This window comes from Lactuca serriola, chromosome 5 (genome assembly GCF_051521515.1).
Source record: "Lactuca serriola cultivar US96UC23 chromosome 5, Lser_US96UC23_V15, whole genome shotgun sequence".
Classification (NCBI taxonomy): domain Eukaryota; kingdom Viridiplantae; phylum Streptophyta; class Magnoliopsida; order Asterales; family Asteraceae; genus Lactuca; species Lactuca serriola.
The window spans coordinates 41,692,879-41,717,895 of record NC_136412.1 but is presented as its reverse complement, the minus strand read 5'-3'; the positions used below and the strand labels follow the sequence as shown (position 1 = coordinate 41,717,895).

The 25,017-nt window shown below is 35.9% G+C and overlaps 1 protein-coding gene across 1 annotated transcript; it reads right to left on the bottom strand.

Moving 5' to 3' along the window:
* Nucleotides 1–16,535: 16,535 nt before the first annotated feature.
* Nucleotides 16,536–17,553, bottom strand: LOC145049471 (uncharacterized). Its single transcript, XM_078997870.1, has 2 exons — nt 17,479–17,553; nt 16,536–17,156 (listed from the first exon to the last, which is right to left on the bottom strand). Exons 1-2 carry the CDS (start codon nt 17,551–17,553, stop codon nt 16,536–16,538), a joined length of 696 nt encoding a protein of 231 aa, XP_078853996.1.
* Nucleotides 17,554–25,017: the final 7,464 nt, after the last annotated feature.

Here is a 25,017-nt window from a genome sequence, read left to right as displayed (position 1 = left end):
TGACTGGTTGGGAAACCAGGCTAGAGATTTTTCCATCAGAGCAGGAGACGGTCGAGTGGTTTTCTTGATTGAGGATTGGATGAGCTGGGAGTTCATAACGTTCCAACATTTGGTTTACACTTTTCATTGGCTTTGGGAAGCAGGTTTCAGGAACCAGGTTAGAGTCCCAGTTAAGACTCAAGTGCAGTTGATTGTTAGGTTGAGTGTGTGTTCGACACAGTGTGGGAGTGTTGTAAGTCTGCGGGTGTAGTCGTAGCATTCACTAGCAGCCAGATAGTGTTAGAGTGTTGTAAGTCTGCGGGTGTAGCCATAGCATTCACTAGCAGCCAGATAGTGTTAGAGTGTTGTAAGTCTGTGGGTGTAGCCGTAGCATTCACTAGTATCCAGATAGTGTTAGAGTGTTGTAAGTCTGCGGGTGTAGCCGTAGCATTCACCAAGTTGTCAAATAGCGTTAGAGTGTTGTAAACATGCGATGGTTGGTATGGATTTCATTAGGTTGGCAGGTAGTATGGGAGTGATGGTAGATCACGAGGAGAATAGTAGTACCCACCAGTTCGGGTGCAGCAGTGAGGGTGTGGCAAATCCATAGATTGGTTACAGATTTCTCCAGATGAGTTAGACTTATTTGAGCCAGTGATGAGACCGTGGGATCACCACTACAGTTATGAGATCAAGGAAGCAATAGGTCATTTAAGGTCATTTGAGATATAAGGCTACTATTGTTCGCGTAGCAGTCACTCTTAGCTTTAGAATTTGTAATGTCACCACTCAACATATGGACTCGATTAGTTGATCACCAGGTCATTAGAGCCACGGTGGCAAGAGAACTTGTAGCAATTGTTGATAAAAAGGATTACGCTTGGAAGTCGTGTGAGGCGATAGTGAGATTACTCTTGACTCGGCAACCGGACAGGGTGTCCCCATTCTAGATAGGCTAGAACCAGGGAGGTCCCGGTGGACCTTGGGGAAGCAGCCATGTAGCATCGTGCTGTTCAGGGAGTTTAGTGTATCAGGCAATTCTGTGTTGCGGGTAGTTTCATAGAATCAGACAGTATTGGTGTCCTAGTATTTCCGGTACAAGCAAACCATCTGAATGATTTGGAAGTGACTTGTCGCTTGTAGTGGGATTAAATAATCTCAGAGTAGTTGATTTGAACCTGTTGCGCGGCTCTCGTATGAGTCTAACCGTTACAAGGATGAATCTTCTACTCGAAGGATTATATGAGCCTTCTGTCAAGGATAAGTATTATGCAGCTGGTTATGGTTAGTGGCTTTAATTCCGCAGGTTATATCAAGGTAATCAGGGTTGGAAGTCATATGGTTGATCAGTTGTTCGGTGAAGTTTGAGCACGGTAACATTGCAGTGTAAGCGGTCCGTCAAAGAGATAAACCATTATGGAATTCAGACTTTGGGAAAGCAAAAGTGGTTTACGGAAGTTTGAAGTTCGTTATTCGGGATGGAAGTTGGAATCAGTTTAGGTTGACATGAGGAGGTTGGTTTATGCGCAGGATCATCAGTGGTGTTCCACGGATCATTAGTTTTGGATATAGGTATTAGTAAGGAGTGATTTCGATGACAGAATCTAATTTAAGTCGGGGAGAGTTGTAACGCCCTGTTCTGAATCATTTTTTTAATTCGAGACTGTGGCCTGAAGATGGTTTATCATAAGGCTTAGGGCCTTTAGAAGAGGGAGATCTAGACCCAATTGGGTATGGACGAGGTATTGGAGGTAATCCGGGAGTTGGGTGGTGCATTGGAGCCAAGGGGTATATCGGTAAAGTGACAGTTCGAGCTCTTTATGAATTTTGGATTTTTTGTTCGGAAGTTTTTGAGGTGAGGATAAGTTGATAGATGTGTGGAGCTTCTCGCCACCTTTCCGTGGATATAAAGAACGTCAAAAACGAAGTTAAAACGAAGAAGTTATGGTCGGTTGAAGTTAGAGTGGTTAGGGTGAGTGATCATTGACTTGTTGACCAAGTTCATTTAAGGCTCACGACGTGAGCATTAAGGGCTCACGACGTGAGACGCACCTGATGCACCAAAACCCTTATTTTCGGGTATTTAAAGGTATGGGATGATTAGGGTTGCTTCTACTCCACCTCTTTCACCTCCAAGACCCCTAGAAACCCTAATCTAAGCCTCCATTGAAGCCCTTGAGCCATTGTTGGTGTTAATGGTGCTTGGATTCCCTTAAAGAAGAATAAGGAGCTCTTGTGGTGACTCATTTGGGCAAGATAAGCTCATCTTTGTGGACTAGCTGAACTTGGGAGCTCCAGAAAGGTATAAAGATCCTACCTTTTTCTATTGAGGTTGCTAGATCTAGGTTTTAGCTACCTTGTTTTCATGAGATCTTGACTCACCAAGCATGAGGTTCATAAAGTTAGCAACTTTATGAACCATTGAGTCATTTGCTATGCTAGAACCCTTAGATCTGAATTTTGGTGCAAGTTATGGGCTTCAAGTTTGAATCTTGATGTTTATACCCATCTTTTGACCTAACTAGTATTTAAGTCATGTATTGGACATATGTGACTAAAAATATTTGATTTTTATGGTCCTTTGGGTCAAGGAAGACGCTCTAGATTGTCCCATGTTATGGCTTAATGGATTAGGAGCTTAATGCTCATTTTTTGTCAGATCTGGACTCACGACGTGAGGAATAAAGCCTCATGACGTGAGTACGTATTCGAGGGAGTTCCTGGACAGAAACCACAACCTCACAACGTGAGCATTAAGGGTTCACGACGTGAGTAGCCCCTGTGTAGGTTTTGGGTTCTTTGATGATGGGCCAGCTTGGTTTTGGACTTGTCGTTTAGGTTGGGCTCTTAATGGGCTAAGGATTTGAGTGTAATGGACTTTTGGTTGGGCTTGCCTTGCTAGGATTTTCCTAATGGGCCTTAGATGATGAATTGGGCCTTAGTGGTTCAGAAAAGTAATTGAGATTTAGGAAAAGGCCTATGAAAGGTTTTGGGCCCAATTTGGAAAATTGGGCCATTGATGGACTTTATTGGACTTTATGATTTTGGGCTTTAGGCATGGACCAATTAGATCAGGGGTAATATGGTCGTTTTAGCCTTAGAAGGATTCTCAATTTTTTACTAAGTGTTTATTTTGGTCATAATAGTCGGGGAGTCGTTGGAGCAGCTAACAAAGATACCCTTGCCCGAGTTTTCAGCATCCAGTTTGAGAGGTGAGTTTCCTTCCAATAGTAACGGGTCTAAGGCACCAATGTCGGCCCGTTTAAGTAGTAGAGTATGTCGGGGTGAGCCCAATGACGGGGTTAGCCCGATGCGGTTTATATGTTTCCGGACTTCGGTCTGATGTCGGGGCGGTCCCGAGAAATAGTTATGTATGCTTGATGTCTTTGTGATTCATGCATGATTATGTGTTATGTGTTATGTGTTCCGGACTCCGGTCCGATGCCAGGCAAACCCGATGTAAGTTAGCCATTATGCCATGTATTATGTATTTTGGGGCAAGCCCGATGTATGCTAGTTTATGTGTTATATGTTGTTCCGGACTTCGGTCCGATGTCGGGGCAAGCCCGATGCAGATTATGTGATTATGTTATGTGTTTATGATATATGTGTTATGTTGAGTATGTGCCGGGACAAGCCTGATGCTCGATGCGGTCGGATGTTGGGGTGAGCCCGATGCCGGGTAAGCCGATGCTGGGATTCGTCCCGATGCAGTTGGGAAGAGTCCCAAAGTTATGTTATTTGTTATATGTGCTTTGTATGGTATGTGGTAGTTTGGGGGAGCTCACTACGCTTCGTGCTTACGGTTTCAGTTTTGGTTTCAGGTACTTCAGCTAGTAAAGGGAAGGGCTCGAGCTGATGGCATGGCACACACACACACCACAATTGATTAGCATGGGAGTTTACTCTGATATTTGTTATGAGACTGTATACGTTTATCAGATTTTATGAGTTTTCGAGATACATGTTTTATGGTTTTACACTATGGTAATGATATCTATGTTTGATAAATGATTTTGAAAACGAAATTTTTGGCTTGTATTTTTGGGATGTAACAAAATAATTGATTTAATTTGAATGAATGAAATAAAAAATAAAATTTCATTTGATTTTATTTATTAATTTGACATAGTTGTCTAAAATATAAATAATTTTTATTCCTCTCTCCTAATAAGATAGCATATTTGTAATTATATAGTAATTGATAGTTCATGTTAATAACATACACCCAAAGATCACTTCCATTCATTTATTTTAATCTAATGATTATAATTTGATCACACGTTCACACAATAATTATGATTCACATTTAATCCTAACCATATATATATATATATATATATATATATATATATATATATAGAGAGAGAGAGAGAGAGAGGTAGGTTCAAATGTTTCTAGCAAATATTGTGTGCATGTATGCACCAGTGAGAATTTAGGAAATAATTAATTATTAAATAAATTGAAAAAATGGTATAATGGTAAACTTAGTATATCTAATTATGGTAAAAAAAATAATTCAGTTAAGCTCTCCTTAATTAGTTAAACCCTACAAAACCATATCCCTGGTCGATCACAAAATCATATCGTGTCAAAACCCTATGCCCCTCTATCGAATGTCTGAAATTACAGAGGTGACAGCGGTCGAAGTTTGGCGATTTTTACTGAGCTTGGTCGAAATGGGTAAGCATTGTTGATCGTCTTTGCCATCTCCTCGAGTATCGTTGATCGTCGATTTGTTCTGTTGGTGGTGAAGCACGACGACATGTGGGCATCCGACGAGAGCAGTGGTGCTCCGTTTCCATCAAATTGGATTGCTCCGATTCATGTTTCTGGTGCTCCGATTCTTGTATACAAGGTACGATTCTTGCAGTAATCAATTTTATAATTTCTACCTATTTCCATCGACTTACACTTATAGTAAACAATTTCAAATTTTTACTTCAGTTTCTCTTCTACTCTTCTATTTCTATTATGTTAGTTATTGAGAATGGTTTTTGGCACTAGTATTCATCTATCCTAATGCGCCTACTGCTTCCTGATACGCCTACTTATTCCTTATGCGCCTATTGGAATTGAGTTTGTAGACATACTATTGTTGAAATTCTGCTTCTAAATCAAATATGTTGCTGGAAATTATGTTTATAGGTAAACTATTGCAAGTAAATACAATACTTTTGAACCTTGTGGTATGCATTCTAAATCAAATATGTTGCTGGAAATTATGTTTGTAGGTAAACTATTGCAAGTATATCAAATATGGTTTTTGTCTTGTTTGATGATAATGCCTAATAAGTGTTTGTTGAAATCCCTGAAAGAGAATCTAAAGCATTTAACATTGTGGTATGCATTCTGTCAGAATTACTAGCAACACACATTTTATGTAATTGTTTAAAAATGTAATTAATTTGTCTGTATATTATTTTGGTTCAATTTGTGATTTTGAATTCCAATTTCTATTGTCCCTCATTATTGTATATTTGGAATCTAAAATTATATTAGCAGTAAATACAATACTTTTGAATGTAATTTATGTATTCTGACAGAATAAAATCTATGTATTCTATGTATTATGTCATATTCTATGTATTCAACCAGAATATATTAAGTGATAGTTAATTGCAAGTAACATGTTTTTACCCATTATTACTTTTTGTTGTATTTGTGACAGGAATGACTGGAAGAATGCGTTAAAGACCTAATAGGAATAACTTGAAGAATGAATAAAGTTTGATCATATTCACAATTTTAGAATGTTATTTTTTAAGAATTTTATTCATTTTTGTTGATATTTTTTTAGAATATGTATAATTATATTAAAATGTATAAGGCTTTTAATCTATAAGAATATGTATGGATTTGTATTTAATTTCGGATGTATAAGAATATATTAAAACGTTGTTATTTTTCAACCTCGGATTTAAGAATGTTGTTAATCTTCAAAAATATTCTAATAGAATAAAATTCTGAAAAAACATCATTCTAACAAAAAAAATATTCCGACAGAATAAAATCGATTATGTATACAAATTACGTTAGAATTAAGATTGAATTAATTAAAAATTTTAGATTTTTAAAATTAGGAGAATTAATCATCCCTAAAAATCCAAAATTTTCGTTTTATAAATGTAGTTAATTGTCCAAAATACCTTTTTGCTAAAATTTGTGTGATGATATGGTACATATTATCCCATTGTAATAGCATACGCCCTAAAATCATGTTTATTGATTAATTACATCCGTTAGTCCAGATATGTGCATTCTGACACACAATAGTTAGTAAAAACAAAATAACTTAAGCATATATATATATATATATATGTGTGTGTGTGTGTGTGTGTGTGTGTGTGAATGTGTGTGTGTGTGTGTGTTTGTGTTTGATAAAGATATAAAATGGCTGTTGATATGTTGATGAGACCATTTTTGAAAGAGTTGTTTGTATTGTACAAATAAAGATGGTAATGATAAAAATTGATGTGTCACAATTGAAAGATAAATAACATTCCTCCTGTCATAGAAAAAATAAATAAATCCATCAATTCCAATAGTAATAGTTATAAAAGTTATAGTACCTAAAATCGTAAATAATAATAATAATAATAATAATAATAATAATAATAAATAAATAAATAAATAAATAACTATGTACCTCCATAACTCACTGAAATGAGCTGAGGGTGCTAATGAAAAAGCAATTAGTGTGACCGAATTATCAGATATCCCTCGTAAGGACTATTTGAAATTAATCTTTGAAGTTATTATCATTATATATATATATATATATATATATATATATATATATATATATATATATATATATATATATATATATATATATATATATATATATATATATTACGAACACAAATTCTAAACGGTCAAGAATACAAAATGTTATATATGTCGAGACATACAATGGTGTAATAGAATGATCAAGAGACAAAGGTAAAATAAACGACATTAAATACATCGTAACTCTTAAATACAAAATATTCTAAAAGTTCAAATGTTAAATCCATCAAGTTCTTCGACTATGTTTTCCAATTTAAATACATGTCAAAATAAATATGTTAGGCTTTAAAAGCCTAGTGAACATTATCGGAGTCAATTGTTAAGTGTTGGATAATGTCAACTATCCAAACCGAAAATCAAACTTCTAAAAAGGTTTTTAAAACATCAAAATATTTGTATAAATTTCCTATTTGGGGGAAAACAATTTAAAGATAAGCATTGCTAAACAATATCGAACTCATTCATAATAGTTGAACAATTTCAAAAAGAATGTAATATGCTTCTAATCCCCATTCCAACCCAATCTCAAAGTCAAACATATCTCAAGTCTTTCTCTCTCTTGTTTTTAACGGACTCCCAAGCAGTGGCGGATCCAAAACAAAACTTAACCGGGGTTCATTATAAATTTATACATAAAAAATGTATAAAAGTGGAAAATTCTGAAAATGCAAAGTATTTATGAGGTTTTTTTCAGTAAAACAAATATCAATGAGGGTATTTTCTGTAAAAGTGGGTGCCAAGAAGGAGGTTTTAGTAAAAAAGTGGAATTTTTGGAGGTTTATTTAGTATAAAATATGGTGGGAGCCATTATCAAGTGGGGCCATACACCCCACTTGAAAGGTCTGTATCCGCCACTATCCGCCACTGCTCCCAAGGTGGAATGTAACAAAGGCAAAATAGCTAGAAAACATATGTAAAAAATAGCCATAACACGATCTCTATATGAGGCTCCAATAAATCTCGTTGTATTAAGTACAAGACTACAAGTGAGCCATGACACAGGATTTCAAGACCTAACATTAACATGCATGTGAAAGTTTCATTGGAAACTATTTACAACATTCATAACCTCTCATGTAAACGTTTACTTGGAAACCATTCTCAAACATCCATAAATTTGTATTTAAATATTATTTATCTTCAACAATATTAATTAAAGGGTTTTTGACATAAAAGTCTGTAAATTTATCAGATTTTGTTGGTTTTGTCGCTGTGACGATTTTTTGTTTGTTAATGTCCAAAATTTGCCAAGTTTTTTCATTTTTGTCATTTCTACAAATCTTTTATGTTTTTACCCTAATTATGTTTTTCAAATTTACAAAAAAACCCTTAAGTTTACAAATCTTATGGGTTTTTATCCTAATTATATTTTCCAAATTTGACATGAAAGTCCTTAATTTTGTTAATTTTTGTTGTTTTGTCCCTAGACACCTGTTATTATAAGAAGCAAGGGCAAAAAAAAATAATAAAAAAAATAAAAAAAAAAATAACCAACAACAACAACAACCTTACAAATTTTGGACATTAACGAACAAAAAATCGTCACAGGGACAAAACCAACAAAATCTGACAAACTTAAGGACTTTTATGTCAAAAGCCTTTAATTAAATGGATTCATCTAATATATTATGAAAGTTAACCAATATAGTGAATTGTTTTTATGGTTAAAATGTTTTTTATTTTTAATTTAAATTTTGTTATAAATCTGGTCCGACTTTGTTATGAATTGGTTCAACTCTTTTACAAATTTCTTCCAAATTTGTTTATATATATATATATATATATATATATATATATATATATATATATATATATATATATATGGACGAGTTCAATAGAGAACCAATATAGATGGAGGAACCAAGGAACCTATTAAGATGGTTGGATCAAAATATTAACAACCATTGAATTTGAGATATAAAAATATGAAAAACAATAGTGTGCAGCTGATTATAACCAAACACGTAACTTAAGGGGGCATTGTCGTCAAACTAAAACTATTTAAATCTCATTGTTAATTAACGTCGTTAGTTCATCAGTTTCAATTCAGTGAAATCGATTTTACCCTCTCATTGAAAGTGATCTTTTACTCCACCGACGACATCGATTTCAAACGAATCTCCGGCGACGATTCAGTCAATATCCACAGCTTCCCGAAAAGTTCGTCAAAATGAATCTATAAGGTATATTTGACTGCTATTCACTTTCGATTATCTCATTTAATCCATTTTCAACATTATATTTTTCGATTGATAAATTTCAAAACGACAAATCCAAACTATCTGTTACATTATGTATTCGATGAATCTGTTAATACACTATTTTATTAACAAAATCGTTTTAGACTGATCTGAAACCCTCGTCGGATGATGAACTTTTAATAATTTGTATACATAACGAAAACCTAATGAATATCTATATTACAAACTGAAATTTCCTAAAACTTTGTGAATCTAACTCGAATCTGAGTTTATTAAGTAAATTGAAACCCTAATTTCATGAACTTTTGAGAATTCGTATAATTACCAAAAACCTAATGATATAAATTTCTTCAAATCGATACAGAAATCATGAATATCTAAATTAAAAACCGTAATTTCCTAAAAACTTTGTGAATCTAAGTGGTTTCTGAATTTATTCATTGAACTGAAAAACTAATATTACATTTTGAATTCACAGTGTGCTTTGTGATTGACATTTGATTATTTTGAAAGGATGCAATGTTTCTGAGTATTATATTATTTGACAATTCACAAAGTGAATCATGATTATATATCAATTTAACATATCATTTATTCAAATTGTGAATTCACAGGGTGATTTATCATTTACATTTGATTTTTTCATCTTGTGAAATTCACATTGTGTATCTATGTTTAATTCATATTGTATCTTTTATTGTGCTTCTCATTGTAAATTTATAAAGAGTTGCATTGGTAATGTTTTGATTCAAACTGAATTCACAATGTGAATAAATCATAACTTTCATACCATGAAATTGATGTTTGAATTAATTTGTTAATCAAAAACAGGAAATGAAGAAAAGATCAATAAAAAAAGGATAATAAGAAAACAATGAAATTGACAAGAAGTCTAAAAGATGTTCTACCTTCAACTACAAGTGAAAAAATTAAAGATATTCAAGATAAAAAAAAAGGTTAGAACATTTTCATTCAGATTAAAATAACTAATTATCTAATCATATACTACATACTTATTAAAAAAACTAATTCACAATGTGAAACTTGGATGTATATCTCACATTCAAACAGATTCACAATGTGAATCTCTTAAAAACATTTTTTTTGCAAGTTGATCAACACTTTTGTTTGTATTTCACTATACACAATGTAATTGTAAAAATTCACCATGTGTATAAGTACATCATTTGGTGAACCTTAAACACTTTTGCTGTTAAATGCATAAATTCACAATGTGAATCTTGGATGTGTATCTCACATTCACACAGATTCACAATGTGAATCTGTTAAAAAAATGTTTTTTTCTTTTGCAAGTTGATCAACACTTTTGTTTGTATTTGACTATGCACAATGTAATTGTAAAAATTCACCATGTGTATGTGTACATCATTTGGTGAACCTCAAACTCTTTTTCTATTAAATGCATAAATTCACAATGTGAATCTTGGATGTGTATCTCACATTCAAACAGATTCACAATGTGAATCTCTTAAAAACAAACTTTTTTAAGTTGATCAACACATTTGTTTGTATTTGACTATGCACAATGTAATTGTAAAAATTCACCATGTGTATATGTACATCATTTGGTGAAACTCAAACACTTTTGCTGTTAAATGCATAAATTCACAATGTGAATCTTGGATGTGTATCTCACATTCACACAGATTCACAATGTGAATCTGTTAAAAAAATGTTTTTTTTCTTTTGCAAGTTGATCAACACTTTTGTTTGTATTTGACTATGCACAATGTAATTGTAAAAATTCACCTTGTATATGTGTACATCACTTGGTGAACCTCAAACTCTTTTGCTATTAAATGCATAAATTCACATTATGGATCTTGGATGTGTATGTCACATTCAAACAGATTCACAATGTGAATCTCTTAAAAACATATTGTTTTTTGCAAGTTGATCAACACTTTGTTTGTATTTGACTATGCACAATGTAATTCTAAAAATTCACCATGTGTATGTGTACATCATTTGGTGAAACTCAAACACTTTTGCTGTTAAATGCATAAATTCACAATGTGAATCTTGGATGTGTATCTCACATTCACACAGATTCACAATGTGAATCTGTTAAAAAAATGTTTTTTTTGCAAGGTGATCAACACTTTTGTTTGTATTCAGTATGCACAAAGTAATTGTAAAAATTCACAACGTGTATGTGTATATCGCTTGGTGAACCTCAAACTGTTTTGCTATTAAATGCATAAATTCACAATGTGAATCTTGGATGTGTATCTCACATTCAAACAGATTCACAATGTGAATCTCTTAAAAACATATTTTTTTGCAAGTTGATCAACACTTTTGTTTGTATTTCACTATGCTCAATGTAATTTTAAAAATTCACCATGTGTATGTGTACATCATTTGGTGAACCTCAAACTCTTTTGCTGTTAAATGCATAAATTCACAATGTGAATCTTGAATATAGCTCATAGCCTAACAGATTCACAATGTGAATTTCTAAAAAGTTTTTGCAATTTGATCATCACATGTTCAATTTTATATTGTTTGACATGTATTAATACTACTTATATTTTTGACATTCATATTAAAAATTTCACATTATGTAGTTGAAGGTTCAAAAAAATATACCAAAAACACAGCAAGGAGAACCGTGGTGGAAATAGTTAATAAGTTAAGAAAAAATGAAGATGAAAAGACTATTGAAGAAAATGTTGAAAAAGAAAAAAGTTTAGAAGCTGATGAGATTCAAAAAAAGCAAACAAAGAAAATGATGAAGCAAGATGAATCTGTTTTGGAGACATTTGAAAAGAAAACAACTCAAGGTTAGTATTTATAAAATTATAATTTACTTTATTATATAAAATCAATTATCTTTAATTTTTTTTTTAAATGAACAGAAATCAGACGGAGTCCAAGATTACATAAAACAAAAATGAAAAAGTCGATGAAGCCAGAAAAATCTGTTTTCAAGACACCTGAAAAGAAAACAATTCAAGGTTAGTATTTATAAAATTATAATTGAATTTGGTATTATAAAATTAATTCTTTATAAATTTGTTAAAACATGAACAGAAATCAAACAGAGTCCAAGACTTAAAATGATTGAATACAAAAAATATGTGATTCCTATTAAAGTTGAAGATAGCCTTGTAAAGAAAGAATCTGATGAAAAAATAACAGGTTTGTTTATTACTATTCACATGTTTAATTTACAAAGTTATAAACAATTCACATGTTTATTTTATGTATTATATTATATTTTGCAAAACAAATTCATATGTGAATTTCTTGTATTGTTAGTTATTTTATATTATATATGTTATATTATGAGAAGCTTACGAAAATTATTGACTAACAGGAAAAAGAAAAAGAAAAACAAAGACTCTGGAAGTAGTCAAAGAAAAAAAGGCAAAAGTGTCAATAAATCCAAATGACAGAGTATCTTTGAGAATAAGAATGAGCCCAAAGAAGTTTTATGATATTGTTAAATCTATAAACAAAGAACAGAGAAAAGATGTCAGAGAAATGGGATTGGGATCTTTGCTGAGAATTGCAACCAATGGAATTTCTGGGAAATTGGCACGTTTTGTTGTGAATTCATTCAATCCATCAGATATGAAAATTCATCTACCTAATGCAAAGATAGACATAACACCAGAACTTGTTCATGATTTGCTTGGAATTCCTTTAGGTGGAAAAGATATATATAACACTAATCAATGTGAAGGAAAAGAATTAATGGACTGGAAGCAACAATACAATTTCAAGGCTATGAGACCATCGGATGTTGAAGAGAAAATTAAAGAATCATCAGATTCAGGGATTATTTTCAGAACAAACTTTGTATTACTGTTTGTTAATACCATTTGTGAACTGAATAAGCCTGGAACTCGTAAGACAACAGTATTGCCACATTTGTTAGGCAAAACACCTATAAGAGAAATTGACTGATGTGGTTTTATAATTAATTGCTTGAAAATGTCAAAGATGACATGGGATGAAACCGATAGAGGAAACTACTATTGTGGTCCACTTCTTGTATTATTGGTAAGGAAAATTCTTATAATTAACACTTTTATTTATATTATTATAAGAAAACTAATTAATCATAATTTTGTTTACATAAACAGCTAGCTTATTTGGAGTTTATGAGAAATGATAAGAATGAAAAAAGACAAATACATGCACTACATTTTTGGGATTATGAAATGGTGGTGAAAAGGGAAAAAGCTGAGTTAAAGAGTGATGACTTTGGAACTTTGGAATGGAATTATGATGTTATAGAGAATGATGAAGAATCCGACACCGATGAAAATGAAGATATGAAACTCGGTGTAAGTTAATAATCTATATAATTAAAAAAAATTGAAGTTAAATTACAGATATGTGTTATAAAATTGTAGTTAAAATAAAATTCATAAAGTGATTCACATTGTGAATATAAAAGTGTATTTTATTACTTTCTCTATAATAAATTCACAAAGTGAATATGTAATTTATTAAAATGCATTAAAAATGTGATACCTCATCAATGCATTCATATTCTGAAACTGTAATTTATTATAGAAAAAAGTTCTAAAAAAATCATTTTCTTTGACATTTTTTATCTCATTTCGCAGGAATTGGTATTCAAAGTGAAAAAGGATTACAAAAAACTAGTGAATGATAAAATGAAGTTTGGAAAGTTAATTTAGTTTTCAACAACACAATTCACAGAAAGCGATGAGTTGAAAGATATGAAAAAAGTCTTTGAACAAGAATTCATTTATAAAACTCAAAATGAAGATGATGCAAAAGGTGACAGGGATGAAGATGAAAAAAAAGTGAAGAGAATTTGAATGAACATGAAATAAAGAATCAAACAATCATGGTAACACCAGAAAATTTGTACAATGATCCAATAGTGCATGAGATTGCTGATTCTATTCAATGTATTTTAAATTTTGATAATTATGATGATTTTGAAAATGTAAAAAGTTTTAGAGAACAAAAAATAGATGATAAAAAAAAAAGAAAAAAATACTAGAAATCATCAATGCCTAGTTTTTCAGTTGGACTTGGTCTTGGTCTAACACAAGAGTTTCGGGAAGGAGATGAAAGTAGTGAAGATGAACACATGAAGAAAGAAATAAAAGATGAAAAACTTGATGAAGGAGAAAGTTATGATTCAGAAGAAACAGAATGTGACAATAATATCTTGGGAATTGAAGATGATGAAGAAAAAAAAAAGAGAAGTAGGAAAAAGATTAAAAAAAACCATCGCTGAAGCTATCTTCTCCTTATAATAAAAAACATGTATGTGCATCAAAATTTGTAGATCCAAATGAAGTAAAAGTATCAGATATAATTTTTTCCAGAATTGCTAATAGCAGGTAATAATTCATGTTATCTTTTATTTAAATACAATAGTATATAAAATACAAATACAAATTAATTTTCTATTAACTGCTTTTTTGTTTTATTTGGTTACAAATTAAGTGAGAAGGTATTTCAGACTAAGAGAGGGTATGTTCTTGGAAGAGGAATGATTGAAACAATGCAGGCAAGATTATGGGTACATGCATATGTCATTGATGCTTGGACTGATATTTTGAACCATGAAGAAAAGCTTAAATCAAATTCTACAGTGAATCGGTATTTCTTTGATACATCAATTGTGGTAAGTTAATTAATATATATATATATATATATATATATATATATATATATATATATATATATCATGATAATGTTGATAATATAATAAATACAATTTTCAATAGTTTTGAATAAGTAATAAAAATCACACAGTGAATCCCATTATAATTCACAGTGTGAATAATTTTAAATTTACAATTTAACTTATTGTGAATTTAACAATTTACTCTTTAAAGATTGATGTATATTTAAATTTTTTTGCAGAGACAGTTCATATTTGACAAAAATATCCCTTTCAATCAAAGATTTGATAAATTTGAGTCAAATATCAAAGATGCAATGAAAAAAGGACAAAGAACTTCTGACATTTGAAAAAGTTCACTTGGTAATAAACTGTTCTTTTGTTGAATATATTACATATTTTTAACGAAGTTTAACAATTTAAATTATTAAACAGCTGTTTTTACCAGTTCATCAAAAATATCACTTTTACATCATCTGCATAAACTTAGAGGAACCAACGGTTGATGTCATTGACAATAGGAATTCAGTTGCAAAGTTTTCTAGAGCTTATCGTGATGCACCTAATGAATTGGTAAGAATATTAAATTTACATTATAAATATAAGTATTAATAGACTGATAATCTAAATAAAATAATAACTATAGAAAATGACAATTTCTTTTTTTGCAGAAAATGCTTTTTAGTAGGTACTTGATGAGGGTCAATCACAAATTAGCTTTAACTTTTGAGGGTGTTGAACCAGAAAGGGTGAACATGAATTGGCGCACGAAGGATAATCATGTTGACTGTGGAGTTTTTTACATGCGTCATATCGAGACATATATGGGAGATAAAACAGTAAATTGGACATGTGGATTGCCAAAAGAATCAAAACAACAACAAAGTGTGTTAAACGATTTACGCATTAAGTATTTGACAAAGATACTATTGAGTGACACAAACACACACAGGTCAAAAATCATTGCACAAGCAGCTAAGTTTGCAAAAAAAGACTAATGAAGCAATAAAAGATTTGCTCGACAAGGGATGGGAAAAAGGAGAGAAAGGATATAGTACTTCAAGGATTGGAAAAAGAAGTGTAAAACTTAAAACTTAGTTTTCTATTCATTATTAGTATAAGTTTAGATGCACTTTAATTTCTTTAAGAACATATACATGCTTGTTATGTTACAATTTGATGTTAGTTTCTATATCAAATATAATGAACTTTACTAAATACTTAAAAGATATTTATATTTTCATGTGAATGTCTACATGTATGTTATACAATTACATGTTTGATTAAAAATATGATATTGGTGTGTGGGTGGGGGGAAGTGATTATATTTCTACTCTGAATAAAGAATTGAAAGAACATTGTCATTTCATACATTTACTTCATTTCTTTTGGTCTAAATGATTAAATTTTAATGTAATAACAATACAATATATGTAGAAAATTTACATTGTTTATATGTTAACCTTGTGAAAATTTTATATGTAAGATTAACTATGTGAATAACAGTACATATTATAACATATATATTTTATATGTGAGGTTCACAATGTGAATTATGGTACATATAGATCATTAAAACAATTAATAGTTGAGATTCACAGTGTGAATTAAATTACATTAAGACAATCTTTAACATGAAAATTTTATATATGAGATTATCAATGATAATTAATATACATAAATTAAATCATTAGCATGTAATTTTTATTAGAAAATATTCAAAAAAACTAACAATAAAAAAATATCTTTAACCAAATACAATAAATTTGAAAAAAAAATATATTCTATTATTAGAAATAAATTCTAAAATAATGAATATCAAAATTAACATCAATATTTCAACATTTCTATCCATTGAATGATCATTACAAAAATCAAATCTTATTTTAGTTGTCTTAAAAAGAAAAAATTAGAAACAATTAGCCTTCTGTAACCTTAGATTCTAAATCAGACTTCTTAAACCTCAAAATGCAACTCCTAGCATTGTGATTTGGTTTATGACATAAACTGCATAACCTAGTACCCTTTTTAGATTTCTCAATCACTTTCTCTCTAGTGCTCTTGATTCTTTTACCACTGACCCATCCCTTGTTTCTGATCCCCTCTAGATTATGAATGTTGATAACATCAAGTACTGCAGCTCCAATAATTTTTTCAATGTGAATTGATCTACTCGAAGATGCCCTTGATGAGGTACATAAAGGAAGACCACTATCAACCTCCTGAAGTTGCTTTATATATTTAGCCAACTCATCCTCATTATTTGCTATCTTGTTAATGGACAAACGAAGAATAGCATATGCATCTTGAATCAAACATTCATTTTTACTGCCTTTATAAGGATATGAGTACTTTTTTCTCAACAATCCATCAGCTATGATATCTTTTCCCCATCTCCTCAAAATGAAATTTGATGGAATTTCATCATACTCTTTCATATTTAATATGAAAAACATATGACGACATAACAATCCTTCCTGGACAAAAAGTATGTAGCTACAACTGATGCTAATGCTATCACCCCTTCTACTAAATACAACCTACAAAATTATCATTAATAAACAAATTAATATGTGAATAAGAAATTCTATCTCATACCATTCGATAAAAATTATACAAATTAACATCAATTCACATTATTAATCAATAGGACATTAGAAATCATAATACAATAATATAAATATGTTCAAATCAAATTCACAAAAAAAAACATATTCCATACTAATCTAATAAAAAGTACAAACCAATTTATAACTCTATAAAAATTCACACTATTAATTAGCAAAACATCCTACATTCACAGTGTGAATTTTGAAACTACATTTTATATTTAATAAATTGTATTAGGACAAACAGACATACCTTGTAACGAGTATTAGGACAATGAGAAGGAAGACTATTTCGATAAAAGTTATCATATTCTTCATCCTCATTCATATTTTTATCAATAAACTTTTTTTCTTCTTATCTCTCAAAACATAAACTTCACCTTCATCTTCAATAACTACAAATTCTTGAACACAATAAAACACGGATTTATATAACTCTTTCTGAATGTCAAAGAAAATATTATGTGTATAAATTTCCAATGCATGCTTTTCAATAGCCAAAGGAGTCCTTAGCATGGGGGTAGTAGTTGTGTAACGACGTAAATTTCAAAACAATTTTTCACATTTTAAAAACACACTTTCATTCATAATTGTTATTAAAAAAATCATTGTATCGCATAACAATCCATAACATCACATCCCAAGATCATAATATATAAAACTCCTCATGTGTGTACTGATCAAGCCGGTGCCTTCCCACGATCCTCACTGGTACCTAAAACACATAACACAACACTGTAAGCATAAATTTTTAGTGAGTTCCCCAAAATACCACATTCAACACATATGCCTTTCCAAGCCATAACTCTGTGGGACCTTCCGGTCCAAGTGTCTCAGGGGACTTCCGTCCCGAATCCCGGTAGGCCTTCCGGTCCTACCCGTATCGACCTTCCGTTTTGTAACCTCCTGACCTTCCGGTCCATGTCATCTTGGTCCATATCATCTTGACCTTCCGGTCCTGATCATACATAGCATACATAACACATACATATCACATATCAGCATGTAACACATATATCTCATAGCATATAAGACCTTCCGGTCACACATAGGTACCCATCCAGGTACAGTATAGTGAGAAGACTCACCTCGGGTATCTCGGATAGTCTCGCACTCGAACACACTGGCCTAGACCCCGCCTAATCACATAACAATACTCTCAAATAAATAATGGCTCTCAAAGGCTAGATTAAATCCACTCTACAATTTCCACAGAAGGGTAAAAGACCATTTTACCCCTCCCTGACCCAAAAAACCAAAGGTTGACCGAAACCCTAAAAGTCAACGGAAGTCAACAGGAGGCAGTACGCGGCGCGTACCTTCTCTGTACGCGAGGCGTACGCCGACGAACCACAATCGGGGTCTCAACCCCTTACGATGCGCGTACTGAGAGTTACGCCCAGTGTAAGTCTCAATTCCAGCCTTTCCTTGGATTTTGGTCTTAAACGGTTAAGACACTCCTTCAACTTCCAGATTTGACTTTCCATAAGCCTCTTATCCCATAAAGTCTGAACCTTTAAGCCTTTGCATGGCTGTAAAGGTCCCTACACCCTCTAGTACCTTTCCTTTTTCCTCAAAAGGTCTAGATCTCATGCATGGCTCAATATTTACGTCCAAGATTGCATTTTTATGAACATACAACTCTTATAGTCCTGAAATATGATAGATCTAGGCCAATGGAGACCACTTGCTCATAAAGTCTCCATCTTGGGACCAAAAACCCTAGAAATTGGTCCAAGAAGCACACAACACAAAAGACAAGGCAAGTTTTGAGCTTTTTACCTCGGGAAGAAGCTCCAACCTCTGAAAAGTTCGGATCTACTCTTGCCCACAAACTTCTAGCTTCCAAAATGGCCTCTTCTTCTCTTCCACCACCTTGAAATGACACTTTGAAGCTTAGAACACCAACACACTATCTAGAAACGAAGGAGGACTCTCTATTAGGGTTTCACTCTCTGGAATGGTGGCTAAGATCAAGGCCATAGCATTCCTTTTAAAGTGCACAAGCCCCAAATTAGGGTTTTCATCTGGGCTCTCTATGCCCAGCATAACTCTGGGTACGCCCAGCGTACCCAGGCGAGTCCGCGTCCAAAATAAGTGCGCGAGTACGCGCAGCGTACTCACTAGCCTAACATTTTACTTAAGGGACTCAACTTGACAACTTGGAAAAAGGAGAAGGATTAAATAGCTTTACCTGAATTTCAGGATGTTACAATTCTCCCCCACTAGAACCAGACTTCGCCCTCGAAGTCTCTTGCCGAAAACAACTCCGGATGCTGCTCCCGCATCTCCGACTCTGGTTCCCAAGTTAGCTCGGACCCCCTCTGATGTTGCCACTGGACCTGAACCAGGGGCACCTCCTTGTTCCTCAGAACCTTGATCTTCTGATCCAAGATTGCGATCGGCCTCTCAATATAATTCAGACTTGCATCCACCTGGATATCCTCCAACAATACTATTTCCAACTCGTTGGCTATACACTTCCTCAGCTGAGACACGTGGAAGGTATCATGAATCTGGCTCAACTCCGCAGGTAGTTCCAAACAATATGCTACTCTGCCCACCCTCGCGATCACCCTAACTGGACCAATATACCAGGGTCCCAGCTTGCCCTTCTTCCTGAATCGAATCACATCTTTCCAAGGAGACACTTTTAGGAGTACAAAATCCCCGACCTGAAACTCGAGCTCAGATCGTCGTCTATCCGTGTAACTTTTCTGGTGAATCTGAGCTGTCAACAACCTCTGCCTGACCTGTTGTATTTGCTATGTCGTCTGAAGCACTATCTCAGTGTTGCCCATCACTCGCTGCCCTACCTCTCCCCAACAGATGGGAGTCCGACACCTCCTCCCATACAACAACTCAAAGGGAGGCATACCAATGCTCAAATGGTGGCTATTGTTATAAGAAAACTCAGCCAATGGAAAATACGTGTCCCAACTCCCTCCAAAGTCCATCACACATGCCTGAAGCATGTCTTCGAGTGTCTGAATCATCCGTTCACTCTGTCCGTCCGTCTGTGGGTGGTAAGTGGTACTGAAATGCAACCTCGAGCCCAACTCCTCGTGGAACTTCTTCCAGAACCTGGAAGTAAAACGTACATCCTGGTCTAATACAATCAAGATCGGCACTCCATGCCGCGATACCACCTCTCTCACATACAACTCTGCTAGCTTCTCAGCAGAAGATCTCTCACTGATAGCAAGAAAGTGAGCACTCTTCGTCAGCCGGTCGACGATCACCCAAATTGCGTCGACACCCCTCACGGTCCTCGACAACTTGGTGATGAAATCCATAGAAATATGTTCCCACTTCCATTGGGGAACCTCAAGTGGCTGCAACATGTCATGCGGTCGCTGGTGCTCGGCCTTAACCCTGCGACAAGTTAAGCACCTCTCAATGAACCATGCTACATCCCTTTTCATAAATGGCCGCCAATAATCCTTCTTCAAATCCAAATACATCTTAGTGGCCCCGGGATGGATCGAAAATCTCGATCTATGCGCCTCCTCCATCAAGGTGATGCGCTCCCCGCCTGCATACGACACCCAAATCCGACCCTGAAGGGTCATCAGCTCGCGACTATCGGTAATAAACTCCGGCACCTGCCCAATCACTCGCTCTCTCTTACGGTTCTTCGGTCTCACGGCCTCTGCTTGGGCCTCCCGAATGGTGTCCAACACCGGAGTCATCACTGTCAACCACATACAAATGTCTCGAATCGGGGCGCTCTCCGCCCTACGGCTCAGGGCATCAGCTACGACATTAGCCTTGCCCGGGTGCTACAGGATCTCACAATCGTAATCTTTTACCACATCCATCCATCTCCTCCGGTGCATATTCAGATTGGGCTGGTCCATCAAATACTTCAAACTCTTGTGGTCGGTGTAGATGGTACACCGAACCCTATACAAATAGTGACGCCAGATCTTGAGGGCGAACACCACTGCCCCCAACTCCAAATCGTGGGTGGGATACCTCGTCTCATGAGGCTTCAGCTACCTCGACGCATACGCTATCACATTCCTCCTCTGCATAAGTACTGCACCCAACCCCGATATCAATGCATCACAATACACCACAAAATCCTCCATCGCTTCTAGCAGGGCTAGCACCGGGGCTTCACACAATCTCTGGCGAAGTGTCTCAAACGAGGTTTGCTGCTCCGAACCCCATGACATAGCAACACCCTTCCGGGTCAACCTGGTGAGAGGCACAACGATCTTGGATAAATCCTTGATAAATCTCTGATAATAGCCGGCCAATCCTATAAAACTTCTAATCTCGGTGGGTGATCTCGGCACCTCCCATCTCATAACCGCCTCAATCTTTGCCGGATCAACCAATATCCCTTCCTGGTTAACAAGGTGTCCCAAGAACTGGACCTCTCGTAACCAAAAATCACACTTGGAGAATTTGGCGAAAAGCCTCTCCGACCTCAATACCCCGAGAATCTCTCTCAGATGCTCCTAGTGCTGCTCTCTATATCTCGAATACACCAAAATATCATCAATGAACACGATCACCGATCGATCCAGCATCGTCCTTCACACCCTGATCATGAGATCCATGAACGTTGTCGGTGCATTGGTGAGCCCAAAAGGCATCACCACGAACTCGTAATGCCCATAACGAGTTCTGAACACCGTCTTCTGGATATCTTCATAACGAACCCTCATTTGATGATATCCCGACCTCAAGTCAATCTTGGAGAACCAAGATGCCCCCTGCAACTGATCGAACAGATCGTTGATCCTTGGTAACGGATAACGGTTCTTGACCGTTAACTTGTTCAACTCCCGGTAATCAATACACATCCGGTGTGAACCATACTTTTTCTTGACAAAAAGGATCGGTGCTCACCAAGGTGAGCTACTCGTTCTAATAAACCCTTTCCCCAGCAGCTCCTGAAGCTTCGAGGATAACTCCTGCATCTCTGGTGGCGCAAGGCGATAAGGCGCCTTGGCGATAGGTGTTGCCCCCGGAACCAAATCGATACGAAACTCTACTTGCCTCTCGGGAGACACACCCGACAATTCCTCGGGAAAAACATCTGGCAACTCGCACACTATCGGAACCTCATCAATCAAACTTGGCCTCCCAACGGCCACTCGTGTGTCCATCACATAGGCTACAAACCCGCTGCAGCCCTACTGCAAACTCTGTCTCGCTCTGGCAGCTGAACAAAACGCTGACCCACACCGGTTACCCTCTCCGTACACCGTAAGTACTCCCCCACTAGGGTCTCGTATCGTCACCAACTGATGCTCGCAGTCTATAACAGCTCCAAATTTGATCAACCAATCCATGCCCACTATGACACATACTTCCCCCATCGCAATCGGGACCAGATCTATCGGGAACTCCACACCGAAGATCTCAAGTATACATCCTCGAACCACATCCGTAGCATACACCGCTCGCTCGTCAGCTATAGAAACTCGCAGAGGTCGACTCAACGCCTCTCGTCGGATACTGATGTGCTGACTAAATGCTAAGGAAACAAATGACCGACTCGCACCCAATTCAAATAACACCAAAGAAGGTACAGAATTCACAAGAAAAGTAACTACACATATCATAATATAAGCACAACACCTCAAACTCAACATAAATAAATGAAAGAATACATACCAGCCACGACATCGAGCGTTGCACGAACCTCCTTCGTTGTCAACTGGAAGGCTCTCCCGCGAGCCTTCGGTGCCTCGGCCTTCACCGGCCGAACCTCAATAGCGCGCACGGCGGCAGGGGCAGATCCTTGTTGTGCTCCCTATGCTGTCCCCCGCAGCTGCGGACACTCGGCCTTCCGATGTCCCGTCTGGTTGCAATGAAAGCAAACCATGAATCCCTTGGGGAAATCCTTGGCTATATACCCCTCCTTGCCACATTTGTACCAAGCACCTGATCGACAAACCCCATCGTGTTCCTTGCCGCACTTTCCGCAAGTGCGGCCCTTGTGGCCTCCAGATCTCGAATCGGCGGGCTTTGCCCGCTTGGCTGCCGGCTGAGACTGTGTCGGCCGCCTATTCATCCCCTGAGACTCGGCCTCCTCCCTGGCCTGAGTCTCCAACTAAATCTCCCTCTTTCGGGCATTTTCCTGAAGCTCAGCAAATTTCCGGTAAGTCGAGTTCGATACAAACTCCCGAATATCCCTCCTCAGAATGCTCAAATATCGGCTCATGCGTGCCTGCTCGGTAGACACCTGCTCAGGGCAGAACATCGCCCTCTCATGAAACTTCCTGGTAATCACAGTAACCGAATCAGTACCATGCTTGAGGGTCAAGAACTCCTAAGCCAACCACTCCCTCTCCATTGGGGGAAGATACACGTCTCTGAACATGGAGGTGAACCTCTCCCAGGTCACCTCAGAAATCTCCGCAAAAGTGAAGCTCGCCGTCACAAACTTCCACCAGTCCTTCGCTCCCAAGCGAAGCTGGTTCAGCGCGAACCGTACCATCAGATGCACTGGACATGAACACGTGTAAAAGCATCCCTCGATATCAGAAATCCACCTCATCGCAGCGATTGGATCCTGCGTCCCATCAAACTCTCGTGGCTTCGTGTTGCTGAACTCCTGAAACAACAACGAGTCACCTCCCTGAGGCCTGGCAGCAGCAACAGCTGCAATAGCTGCAGCAGCCGCAGCCTCAGTCACTGTTGCGTACCGCTCATCGAAGGTCTCAATCAACATGGTCTTGATAGACCCAAACATCTCTGGAATCTCGGCTCGGATGGCAGCAACCACCTCCTCATGAATCAACCCGCGGATCTCCTCATCGCTAACACCACTGCTCTCAGGTATGTGGCGTGTCCCACCCTTGATGTCTCTCTGAAATACAACATAAAATATCAGAGACTCGCTCGAGCATACTCGCACTCGATAACACATCCCTAGTTGTTCCCTAGTATCCTAAGGATTCTTACTTGGAGTGTGCACTGATACGGTGTCTTCGGTAGTACGAGCCCTTATACTACCGCCCACACCGCATCAATATTCACCCCAAGTCCTCCTCCTTGGATCCCAGATCATAAGTACTCTACACCTCGCTAGCATAGGCTACCCTTCGGTAGATCTCTCATAAGCTCCTCGCTCATATCTACTCACTCTCAAGCAGCATAAATCTTCCCAGGCTAAGGCATCACAAATCAGGCCACTCTAGTCCTAATATAAATACCTAGCCTACTCTAGCATGCATATCATATCATAACATATCTCATAACACATAATGTAAGGGTATTTTGGGAAATCACCGTTCGGGCGCTGACTGATCGTACACACTAGTCCGTTCTTCCTTTTTCCAAAATCCTTTACTTTCTTAGAAAAAAAATTTTATTTATCAAAAACTTTCTCAAATCCTCAGTTTGAGTTCAGATACATCCGAAGTTGCACGTGAATCCCTCAAACCAATGCTCTGATACCAACTTGTAACGACGTAAATTTCAAAACAATTTTTCACATTTTAAAAACACACTTTCATTCATAATTGTTATAAAAAATTCATTGTATCACATAACAATCCATAACATCACATCCCAAGATCATAAAATATAAAACTCCTCATGTGTGTACTGATCAAGCCGGTGCCTTCCCACGATCCTCACTGGTACCTAAAACACATAACACAACACTGTAAGCATAAATTTTTAGTGAGTTCCCCAAAATACCACATTCAACACATATGCCTTTCCAGGCCATAACTCTGTGGGACCTTCCGGTCCAAGTGTCTCAGGGGACTTCCGTCCCGAATCCCGGTAGGCCTTCTGGTCCTACCCGTATCGACCTTCCGTT

Bases quoted from the DNA above. Each gene is read 5' to 3' on its own strand.
- LOC145049471 (XM_078997870.1), bottom strand. From the start codon at position 17,553: ATGAATGAGGATGAAGAATATGATAACTTTTATCGAAATAGTCTTCCT. The intron at 17,157-17,478 runs GTATGTCTGTTT...ATAATTTTGTAG, and splicing joins GTCCTAATACTCGTTACAAG to GTTGTATTTAGTAGAAGGGG.